The sequence below is a fragment of the Anomaloglossus baeobatrachus genome, chromosome 1 (assembly GCF_048569485.1).
Source record: "Anomaloglossus baeobatrachus isolate aAnoBae1 chromosome 1, aAnoBae1.hap1, whole genome shotgun sequence".
NCBI lineage: Eukaryota > Metazoa > Chordata > Amphibia > Anura > Aromobatidae > Anomaloglossus > Anomaloglossus baeobatrachus.
Window position 1 is genome coordinate 395,196,958 of NC_134353.1, and position 12,140 is coordinate 395,209,097.

The following is a 12,140-nucleotide window of genomic DNA, read 5'->3' on the forward strand; positions in this document are numbered from 1 at the left end:
TTTTTGAGCAGCGCAATCCTTTTGATTCCGCTGCGCATGCTCTATCTTGACGGCCGAACGATCAGCTCGGCTGCTGTGAGCAATTGGCTGATCGGCCGGCTGCTGTGAGCAATCGGCTGATCGCCCGGCGGCCGGCTGCTGTGAACGATCGGCTGATCGCGGTCTCTTTTACAACGGAGTCCGACAATGAATTCTAATTCTTGTCATCCGTTGTACAACACATCAGTCACAAGCGTCAAGCAACGCATGTGACTGATGCAAAACAACGGAAATGTGAACCTAGCCTTAGACCTAAGTGTTGGCACCCTTGCAATCATCCCAGAAAATGAGGTCTTTCTGTCAGCATTTACTCATGTTGGTATACACATGTATCTCCTTTTGTGTGCATTGTAACACACACACACACACACACACACACACACACACACACACACACACACACACACACACACACACACACACACACTGCAAATTAGACATTTTAACGTCAACGTAATTTTGACTAGAATTTGTGAAAGTTTGTGCTTGTCAGTAATGCCCTGAACGCCTTCCAACATTGGATGTACCAATACGTCCTTTATTGTGATGTGTTCCCGCAAATGGTTGTACATCCTGGCGATCGTGCGGGCACAAGAGCTCGGCAGAAGTGATTATTATAGACCCGACTGCTAAAGCGAGGGCTTGTGTCTACACTGTCCCTGGCTATTTAATCTCTGAAATGCTGCAATCAACAGCGATCACAGCATTTAAGAGGCTGGGAGAAGGCAGAGGCTCCCTCCCAGCCTCTCCCATCCATTACAATCAGACTCATAAAAGTTATTGTTGCAAAGGGAAATACGTAAAAAGAGGAAATATTAAAAATTGCATATAATAGATAGATATATATCTCTGTCTCCCCAAATAAACACAAAAATGTTTTTGCGTGAATGAAGCAAAACACACACACACACACACACACACACACACACACACACACACACACACACACACACACACACACACACACGTGTGTATTTATTTTTATTTTTTTTACATATTTTTTTATTTTAAAATTTGGTTCAAACAAAACAAATTGTTCACATAGTAAAATTTAACAACAATTTAGTCAAATTACAATCTAAAGTTAAACTAACATTAAGTTTTTGAAATAGAAAATGTGGGGCAGGGGAAATGGGGAAAACAAAAAAAGAGGGGGGGGAGAGGGAAAGGCTATAGGATTAAAGAAAAAGGTAAACTAGAGTTGTAGTACAGTTTTGGCTGAAAATGTTTATTTTTCTTTATTTTTATTTTTTTAATCGTGTACCCTTACTGAGCTGAGGAATAAAGCTGTGTTGTCACTTTTTTTATCAACGGTGAATGACTAAAAAAAACAAACCAAAAACCAACTTCTGAATGTTACCAGTTATAATAGTACTAGTTAAAACAACAACTCGTCCTGCACAAAAACAAACCCTCACATGAGTCAGCAGAAAAATGAAAAAATTATAGCTCTCAAACTATGGTGATGCAAAAACTGTTTTAAAGCGTTAGTGTGTGATGGTAGCCAAACATAATTACCCAATATAAACCTGGCATTAACCCCCCCCCCCATCCACCCCGAAAAATAAAACCATATCACTTATACCGCATAGGAATGGTATAAAAAAAAACCAATGTTGACCTGTTGTTGATTTCTTTATACTGTCACGCAAAGATCGCAATAAGGCACAGCTCACATTTATCCTGTGCTCTACGCTGAGCGCCTACATGTAAATCTGTGAAATATGTGATTCAGATAGAACCGCCGAATGGACAGACATTGTGGACTGTCTCTGACCTATAATCCAGCGGTGTCCATCTTTTTAAGCGTCCATAAAAGCAGTCGGCCACAGTTTTGTGCACTTTTGAAAAGACTGATACCGCTAAACAGTGGTCAGGTGGAGTCCAGAGGTATTCTGCCCCAGTATAGTGAATGGATCCTTTCGGCGTTTCATCTGACTCGCATAGCTCAGAGATTTAGAGGTAATCAAAGTGATCAGCTTAGAGAACAGGATAATTAAGATCCAAAATGTTGTGTAAGATGTTCCCAATTAAGGCTTGAACTCATTCCACAATCACAAAAAAAAAACAAGCCTCCAATCAAGTCCGTCATCTGTTAATGGAAATATAGGGGACGTCCAGGTAAATGGTAACACACGGACTCTGGGAAAACGCTATGGCTTTCCCCAAAAAAGAAATCCAGAAAAATCTGCACATCCAAATTCCCCCTCCCTTCTGAGCCCCACAATATGCCTAAACCACATTTAGTATCCACGTTTCATATTCCGGTAGCCAGGAGAGCCTGCTTAATTTACCAGGTGCATGTCTCCACAAACACGAGCTGGGCACAATCTATGGGCAGTACAATGTACAGGGCACTATAATGGCAGAGTTACAATTTTCACTCAGTAATGTCCATTGCTGCTTGTTTCTGGAAAACACCCATAGTCAAAATAGCAACTACACCTATGAAAAACGTTCGAGAGGGGATTAACTTCCAAAATGAAGACACTTGAAGGGGAATTCTGCTCTTTTGGTGCTTAGTGGCTCTATATATGGAGTCTGCAAACTATCCTAGGAATATCTATGCTCTAAGAGTCATATAGCACTCTTTCCTTCCCTCACAAGTCTCACCGTGCAGCTCAATAGTACTGTACATGTGGGGTATTGCCATCCTCCGCACAAATTGTGACTTATTTTGATTTCCTTGTTAAATATTATTTCCTTGTGAAAATGTAAAATCTGGGGCTAAAACAACATTTTTGAGGTAAAAATATACGGTAATTATTTATTTTTTCTCTGTGGTATAAATTCCACACCTGTGGAGTTAATGTGATCACTGCACCACTAGATGAATTCATTGACCGGTGTATGTTATAAATTGGGGTCACTACTGGGGGGTTTTCCTGGGTGAACTCAGGAGAAATAGTGTAACAAATTGTAGCTTTTGATTCTTCTATTACCCTTTTTGAAAATTTAAAGACTTGAGGTCAAAGAAACGTTGTGTTGGAAATTAGCCCAATGTTTTACAACTCTATGAATTGCCTGTGGGTGAAAAATACTCAATACACCCCTAGGTAAATTCCTTAAGAGGTGTAGTGTCCAAAAGGGGCTGTTTTGGCATGTCTGCAAATGCGACATGGCGTCCGCTATCTACTCCAGCCAGCTATGCGCTCCAGAAATAGTGCTCCTTCCCTCCCGAGCCCTGCTGTATACCCAAACAGTAGTTTTCCACCATATTTGGGGTATCTGTATACTCACGAGAAATTGCACAACAAATTGTATGGTCCATATTCTCCTGTTTACCCTTATGAAATGTAAAATTTGAGGCTAAAGCAAAACTTTTGATTGAAAAAATAAAATTTTCATTTTTTTCGCACCTAAAGGGCTTATAAACTTATTTAATGTGGTTTTGAGCATTTTGATGGGTACAGTTTTTAAAACAGTATCACTTTTGGGTATTTTCTGTTACCTAGGCTTCTGACAGTCCCTTTTAAATGTGATGTGGTCCCAAAAATGGTTTTGTGAATCTTGTTGGAAAAATGAGAAATTGCATCTTTTAACAAAAAAATTCTGTTTAAAAAATGGTGCTGAATGATGTAAAGTAGACATGTGGTAAATGTTAACTATTTTGTGTGGCATACCTCTATGGCTTAAATGCCTAACAATTCAAAGAATGAAAATTGCAACATTTTTGCCAAACGTCTGATATTTTCACAAATGTAAAAACTTTCATCCTAAATTTACCACTAATATGACAGTTTCATAGGTTGAAAAAAGACTAGGTCCATCTAGTTCAACCTTCCTCCATCAAGTCTACATTTGGTCACTAAGTCACTTATATAACCAACAATGTTTTGTGTACTGAGGAAATCATCCAGCCCTTTTTTAAAAGCTGTTGTAGTATCTGCCATTACTACCTCTTGTGGTAGTGTATTCCACAGTCTGACTGCTCTAACTGTAAAGAACCCTTTCCTATTTAGCTGCCGGAATTGCTTTTCTTCCACTCGCAGTGAGTGCCCCCTGGTCCTTAGTATTGTCTTTGGAAGGAATAAGTCATGTGCCAGTCCTTTATATTGACCACACATGTATTTATACATATAAATGAGATCTCCTCTGAGACGTCTTTTTTCTAAGCTAAACATATCTAACTTTCTCAACCTGTCATCATATGGGAGGCCTTCCATTCCTTGTAGTAGTCTAGTTACCCGCCTTTGAACTGACTCTAACTTTTGAATGTCCTTTTTGTGGAGCCCAAAACTGGATCCAATATTCCAGATGTGGCCTTACAAGTGATTTATAGAGGGGTAACAATACGTTGGGCTCACGGGATCTAATCTATTTTATACACCCTAATATCTTGTTCGCTTTAGCAGCTGCTGCTTGACATTGAGTGATGCTGCTCAGCTTATTTGTAATGAGCATACCCAAGTCCTTCTTCTGTTCTGTAGTTCTGAGTTTACTTCCATTTAATGTATACGCAGCTATAGGATTACTCCGTCCTAGGTGCATTACTTTACATTTATCAACATTAAATTGAATTTGCCAAGAATCTGCCCCTTCTGACCTCTTATCCTGATCTTTTTGTAATATTGTACTATTGAGGTCAGTTTTTACTATCCTACATAGTTTGTTGTCAGCAGCAAAGACTGACACTTTACTATCAATCCCATCCACAAGGTCATTAATAGAGATTAAAAAGAATCGTTCCTAGCATAGATCCCTGCGGCACCCCACTGCTGACTATAGCCCATTTAGAGAATACACCATTTGACTACTCTTTGTTTCCTATCGTTTAGCCAATTCCTTACCCAGTTACATATAGTTTCCCCTAGTACCTGCTTCTGAAGCTTAAAGGGGGCTTTACACGCAGCGATATCGCTAGCGAAAGCGCACGCCCCCGTCGGTTGTGCGTCACGGGAAAATCGCTGCCCGTGGCGCACAACATCGTTAGGAGACGTCACACGGACTTACCTGCCTAGTGGCGTCGCTGTGTCTGGCAAACTGCCTCCTTTCTAAGGGGGCGGTTTGTGCGCTTTCACTAAGCGGCTGCCCAATAGAAGCGGAGGGGCAGAGATGAGCGGCCGTAACATCCCACCCACCTTTTTCCTTCCTTCCTCATTGCCGGCGGCCGAAGGTAAACTGTAGTTCGTCGTTCCCAAGGTGTCGCACATAGCGATGTGTGCTGCCTCGGGTACGGCGAACAACCTGCGTTCTCCACAATCAACGATTTTTTGAAAATGAACGATGTGTCAACGATAAACAATTTGGTGAGTATTTTCCATTGTTAACGGCCGCTCGTTAGTTTCATATGCAACGACGTCGCTAACGATGCCGGATGTGCTTCACGGAATCCGTGACCCCCGGCAATATATCGTTAGATACGTCGCTGCGTGTAACGGGGCCTTTAGTATAAGGCTATTATGTGGTACAGTATCAAATGCCTTTGGAAAGTCCAAATAAATCACATCAGCTGCATTACCAATATCCAGATTTGCATTTACCCCCTCATAGAACCCCAACAGGTTGATTAGACACGACTTATCTTTCATGAATCCATGCTGTCTTCTCAGTTATTATATTATTTTCTGTAATATATTTTTACATGTAATGCCTTTTAAAGGCCCTCAAAAACTTTGCATACTACTGATGTCAGCCTTACTGGATGGTAGTTGCCTGGATCCACCCTCTTACCTTTCTTAAATATCAGTACCACATCAGCAATCCTCCAATCCTGAGGCACCAACCCTGTTACAAGCGAGTCTAAAAAGATGAGATACAGCGGTCTGTCGATTACAGAGCTCAATTCCCTCAATATTTGTGGATGAATGCCATCTGGCCCGGGGGATTTGTCAATATTTAATTTACTCAGACGTAGGCGTACTTCTTCTTGTGTTCAATTAATTATATCTGGTGGTGAACTTTGATTTTTCACTTGTTGAGTGATCCCTGGTACAGATAGTTCCTTGGTGAACACTGATGCGAAGTGCCTGTTTAATATCTCAGCCTTTTGTTTGTCCTCTATAACTAACTTGTTATTATATTTTAAGGGGCCGATACTATCCTTTGGTTTGTTTTTTTTTTGGCATTAATGTATTTATAAAAGATTTTGGGAGTTATTTAAATGTCCTTTGGCAATTTTTGTTTCAGTAGCTAATTTTGCTTGTTTGATTTCTTTTTTACATTTCCTATTGATATCTTTTTACTTCTGAAATGCTATTTCTGTATTCTCAGCCTTTAAGATTTTAAACGCCCTTTGTTTTTCTTTTATTATACTTTGTACAGTCTTATTTATCCATAGTGGTTTCTTTTTATTCCTGGACATTTTATTACCAGAGGGTATAAGTTTTTTACAGGACTCTAGTAGTATATCCATAAACTTACCCCATTTATGTTCGGTATCCCCAGTTACCATGACATTATCCCAATCTACATAATTAACCCTAGAACGCATACCTGGGCCTCGCAGGCCTGCTAGGTCACTTGTTTTCTATGGTAGATTTCTATGATTGGGCGTTCTAGGGTTAAAGCTCTTCCCTCAATTTGTTGAAATCAGCTTTTCTACAATTCCAGGTTTTTGCATTTCCCCTTTGAAATGTTCTATTGAATATTACGTTGAAGCTTACCATATTATGATCACTGGTGCCCAAGTGGTCCCGGAACTATAGATCTGAAATTGTATCCGGTCTATTTGACAGGACCAGATCTAGCAAATTATCTCCCCTGGTCGGTTCATCTACCATCTGAGAGAGGAAATTGTCTTGAATAGTAGATAAGAACTTACAGCTTTTAGCACAACCAGAAGATTCTGTGTCCCACTGAATGTCTGGATAGTTGAAATCCCCCATAATAAGGACCCGATTACTATTATTCTTATGATTAGCTACCTTTTTCAATTTGTTGCAGCATTTCACAATCTACCTGTTCAGGTATGTTAGGAGGCTTATAGCAAATTCCAATTAGCATCATTTTTCCATTATTCCCCATCCCATGTACATTAACTCATACTGACTGTGCATTGTTGCAGTCCCCACCCCCCCCCCCCACCCCCCGTCATCATTTTAACACAGGTTTTAGCTTGGATTTGATAAATATACACACCCCACCACCTTTCTTGTCTTTCCTGTCCTTCCTGAATATAGTATAACCCTCTACGTTTGTCACCCAGTTATGGCTTTCATCCAGCCAGGTTTCCGTAATCCCACCACATTATAATCTGTGGTTGACATAAGAGTCTCCAATTCATTCATTTTGTTTGCAAGATGACTTGCATTTGAAAGTAGACATTTAATACTATTAACACATTTATTACTGCTAGCCTCCCTACGTTCCCTGCATGTCCTAGCCCCCCTAATCCTTCAGTAACCCCTACCGTCTCACTGTCTCTATCTGCTCTATCTATCCCCTTATGTGCTCCACTACCCTCCCTCCCCCCAGATCTTAGTTTAAAAGCTCCTTCATCCGTCTGACCATTTTCTCCCCCAGCACAGCTGCACCCTCCCCATTGAGAAGTCAGAAGCCAGAAGTCGGACCAAGTTCTCCATGAATCTGAACCCTTCCTTCCTGCACCAATTTCTAAGCCATGTATTTATCTCCCTCAACTCCTGCTGTCTTTCTAGTGACGCTCGTGGCACCGGTAGTATTTCTGAAAACACCACCTTGGAGGTCCTCGACTTCAGATTCTCTCCTAGTTCCCTGTAATCATTTTTAAGGATCTTCCACCTGCCTCTAACTTTGTCATTAGTACCCATTTGTCATTTCCCCAGCCCCACCTATACTATGTATTGTGGTCAAGAAAAGAACATCCCTCTTGTCCTTATGTGACGCCCTGGCAAAACCAGGTAGTCACACAGTATAGGCCCCTGCATAACACCATCCCACACAGGGTTACACACAGCCGACCAGAAACCCTAGCCCCCCCCCCACCCCCACCCCAGGGTAGGAAAGGCACACCAGTGGGCGGGACCAGGCAGATGGAGAACGCCCACCTAGGGGTCTGGAGAACCCGGGGCGGGAAAAGCAGTTGAGTTGAAAGTTGTAGTTCGAGTCGAGTAGTTGAGGAGGAGAAAGTGAAGGCTGAGACAGAAAGGAAAGGCGTCTGGGTGGAGCCCCGGTGTGCTGGCTAGGTGTCAGACGGTGGTCCGTGTCTGTCAGGAGACGGGAAGACGGCTGCCGGAGATCCGAGGTAGATCGGGGCAGGGATGGAGCCCGACGGTACCGACTCCGGAGAACCGACCCGGAAACCGTGCACAGAGGGGGGGTACTTGGACCCTGAAGCCAGGGCCGGAACAAACGGCCTAGCTAATTAACCAATTGAGGGCAGGATTATAGGTCCTGTCCCAACCAAAGTCCCAAAAGCAGGCAACCACCCACCGCGGGGGATAGGGCATCTGCCAGGGCCCGGTAGATCCCAAGGGTCAGCAGGCAAGGCTCCCAACAAAAGGACCGGGAGCTGACTCCCGTGTTTCACACTGGGAAGTCCACCACATCAAACACAGAGTGCAGAGGAAAGTGACACAGACCACCAGCCCAGGTGTGGGGCCTGATACACCTGACCGCGGCGGCCGGCCACCAGCACCTTGGTTTACCATTGGACCTATGTGATTAATTTAATCGTGAGTAAATTAACATCCCCCGGTGTGACCGGGCGTGCCGGCCCCTGCAGTCACCATCCTCAACATAAGAGACACTGGGCCCCGGGGCATCCATCCCTACCCACGGAGGGGTTAACATCCAGCTGCCATCCCATCATCTCCCGCAACAGCAGCGGTGGTGCTACATTTCACCACACACCGTGGATGGCGTCACAGACTGTTTACGGCAAATACCGTGCAAATACGTCCCCTTATTATTTGGAGTGTCCGCGCGACCTCCAGGTCCGGTAGAATCCCTCGAGCCACACTCTGGATCCGAGCAGCCCGGCTGCTGGAACGGGGGCGGCACGCTTACACTTGACCATCAGCATATTGTTGCTACATTGGGCTTAGCTCTCACCATTTCTGAGCAGCTGCCCAATTAGCGACCTTGGGAGGCCTCTCTGGTTTTTGTGTCAGTTGGGGGTCGCCTCGGGTTGGACATTATGCATTATCATTGTAATGCAAAAATTAGAGAATGGCATCAGTGTTTCTGGGTCATATCTATGCTGAAAACTGGAATGTTTTATACAATATCCACACTCCAATACAGTTGAAGCTCTAGCTTCTTCACGATCTCCATGTGAAGTACAAGGCCCCAAAACTTCATAATTTTTACCATATATTTGGGTGTCTAATTAGCAAAGGATGAAGTTGGGTTTTAGGAACAACATTTTTGGGTGGATAAATTTGTCTTGCCCACCATGTGATTTACCAAATTCTCAGAGAAAAACACTTTGGAAAAGTCAATTTAGGTCAGGCCAGCAGTGTCAAATTGAATGCCATACAATAAGGACTCTGAGGCTCATCTTCAGGGGGTGGAATCCACAGGAGGTCACTAACAGGTGGCACTGGCTTATTTTCAGTCCTGGGGCATCTATGGGGGCTCATTATCACTTGAGGATATGGAGGAGGAGTTAGGCTTCTCCCTCACTATCTGTGTCTGAGAAAAGGAAGGAATATTTCTCTGAGGAGGGTGGAGGGGTGGTGTGTGTTGTCAACTTTATTGGATAAGAAGAGGGCAAAAAGGAGAGGAAAAAGAATGGAAGAAAAGATCAGAATAGAGAAATAACGAAAATATGAAAATTTTAAATATATTAAGAGAACATCAGTAGGCACTTACTGAATGCCTAACTAGCATATGCTGACCGTAGATCTATATATGAGGGAAAAAAAATAATAAATATACATATACGCTGGCCCTGCCCTTTTTGTTCAAAAATGCTGCTCAACAGCAGCTGGACAAGGGGAAAGGTGTGGTGGGTGCAATTTGGGGGATTAGGAGATACTATGTTGATCACAAAAGTGAATCACACACAGCCTACAGAAACAGCAGGAGGCGCTGGAGAGCAGACTGCTATAGAGAGCATGAGGAGGACTACAAATCCCAGTGTGCAGACAGACGCAGGTTTTCACAACTCGCTCTGCACCTTTTTCCTAATTGGAATGGAGTTGGGCTGAGTGATAACATTTTAGGATTAACGATTTGTCTGTGATTGGTCGGTCTGCGCAGACCCCTGCCGCATTATTTGGGGTCCCCACAGTGATTGGTGCTGTGAGACTGTACCAATCACCACTGAATACTAATATTAGAATGCTAAAACTTAACATAAAGACACCCTACATCCACTGAGCCATGATTTACTATAGTCATTTATATCATACAATGCTGTCTGTCATTCTGCATGTAACCAGAGCGGCTTATAATGCTCCACAACATAAGGGGAGCTTTATATTTGGTAGTATGTGGTGGCTGATAACAAACACTAGCTTGTAGTTACCTGCATGGAAATATGATTTATGTCTCACTCACGATATAATGACTTTTTCAGTGAACTGTAAAATGTTGGTATTTACACCCATTATAACCTGCCCATGTGAAGATGATGGACGAAATCCAAACAGTCCTGTATTACTGCTCACTCCACTCGGGCAGCACACTGACCAATGTGTGCTAGCACGCACAAGTCTGCTTTATGGATGAAGACAGGTCTCATGGTCCCATATCCGGTATGCCAAGCTCCGAGATGGACAATGTTCATTTACACTGCACAATTATCAGGAATGAGCATTTCTGATTATCGGCCAGTGTAAACAGGATATCAGTTACCCAACAAACGAGCACGAGACCCGTCCATAAGGTGACATGATCTGTAGCCTTGCTTAGAAATTGGCACTGTCCTGTGTAAAAAGGTCATGTGCTGCCGAGGATGTTGCAATTGTTCTATGCTCATAGACTGTCAATCATTTTCTGCGCATCAGAAATACGGCTTCCCTTTTCGAAACGTGCTTTTAAAAGACCCCCGATTGTCAAACATGGAGCCAATGAATGGTCATTTTATGCTGCTGGTCGTGCAGTGTACGCGACATACAATGTTGTTGTTTGTCACAGTCCAACAGGCATGCATTGCTGGAAAGTGACTAACCACATATACATGTCACTGCGGTCCTAGAAAGACACCTTAGCCCGCCCTATTTCCACTGCTTTCCACCTGCTTCCCGTCCTGACCCTCCTCCCTCTAAATATGCCTTCCTGTGTCACTGTGGGAGGGCACGCTCTGGAGAACAAGTGTACAGGTGAGGCTGCACCTCCCCCTACATTCTCAGGACTATTTACTCCAGCGTTTGGGGATGGCTGTAAGGTTTCAGGTACGTCATTGCATGGTTTCATATGACAAGTAAATATGGTGCCTTCTGGCAAAGGTGCCGGCTTTAATAGAAAAGTTTAAGAACACAAAATCTAAGTGCTAATGTGCCCCGTCGTGTTGTGGGGAACTGTATGATCTCTTGTGCCTTGCTGTACAGACATCTGTGTCCTATATGCAATAACAAGGACTGTCAGATCCTAAACCTAGATCTGCTCGGGTAATGGTGAACGTTTGCTTCTCAAACAATTGGCAAGCCTGGATGCCCTTGACATGGCAGAGGGCCATGATATCCGTGCACAGATACTTTCTGCACAGCCATATTATACTACTTCAGGGTTATAGTTTCCTAATAACTGTACAGCAAAAATGTCTCGTAAGAGTGAAAACCTGAAGGTCCTAGTTTCCTTCCTGACCTCAATATAAGCTGTAAATGACCCCTAAACAATAGGTATACGGTGCTCTGTCCAGGATCTCAAATCGCGGCTACTACATACCTACTAACGGTGATTAGTGAAGAGTGTGTAGAAACCGCATATGAGAAAACGCAACTGCACAAAAATCCAGTACATCATATAGTATTTTCTGTAAAGTTTGGAACTTTATCTGCTGATAAGAATAATTTTATTATTTCATTTTTTTTTCTTTTCTAACTAGGTGTCTGAAATGGAGGAAATGACAATATGGGAACAGTATACTGTCACACTGGCCAGGGTAAGTCCATTCCTATGTGTTTGTTCTCTAGGAGAGGCCTAGACACCCCCTCCTCCGTGCCCACCGGCAGATCAATGGCGTACGCCGCCTTGACACCCCACGAGCCCGCAGCATCAGCGACCATCCGCTG

The 12,140-nt window shown here is 43.2% G+C and overlaps 1 protein-coding gene across 2 annotated transcripts in view; it reads left to right on the forward strand.

Moving 5' to 3' along the window:
• TJP3 (tight junction protein 3) overlaps positions 1–12,140 on the forward strand; it is a 78,385-nt gene that overhangs the window by 16,353 nt on the left and 49,892 nt on the right. For both annotated transcript variants that reach the window (XM_075352574.1, XM_075352575.1), the window contains exon 2: positions 11,954–12,010. In XM_075352574.1, coding sequence (XP_075208689.1) covers positions 11,954–12,010 — 57 coding nt within the window. The remainder of the gene's footprint in view (positions 1–11,953; positions 12,011–12,140) is intronic.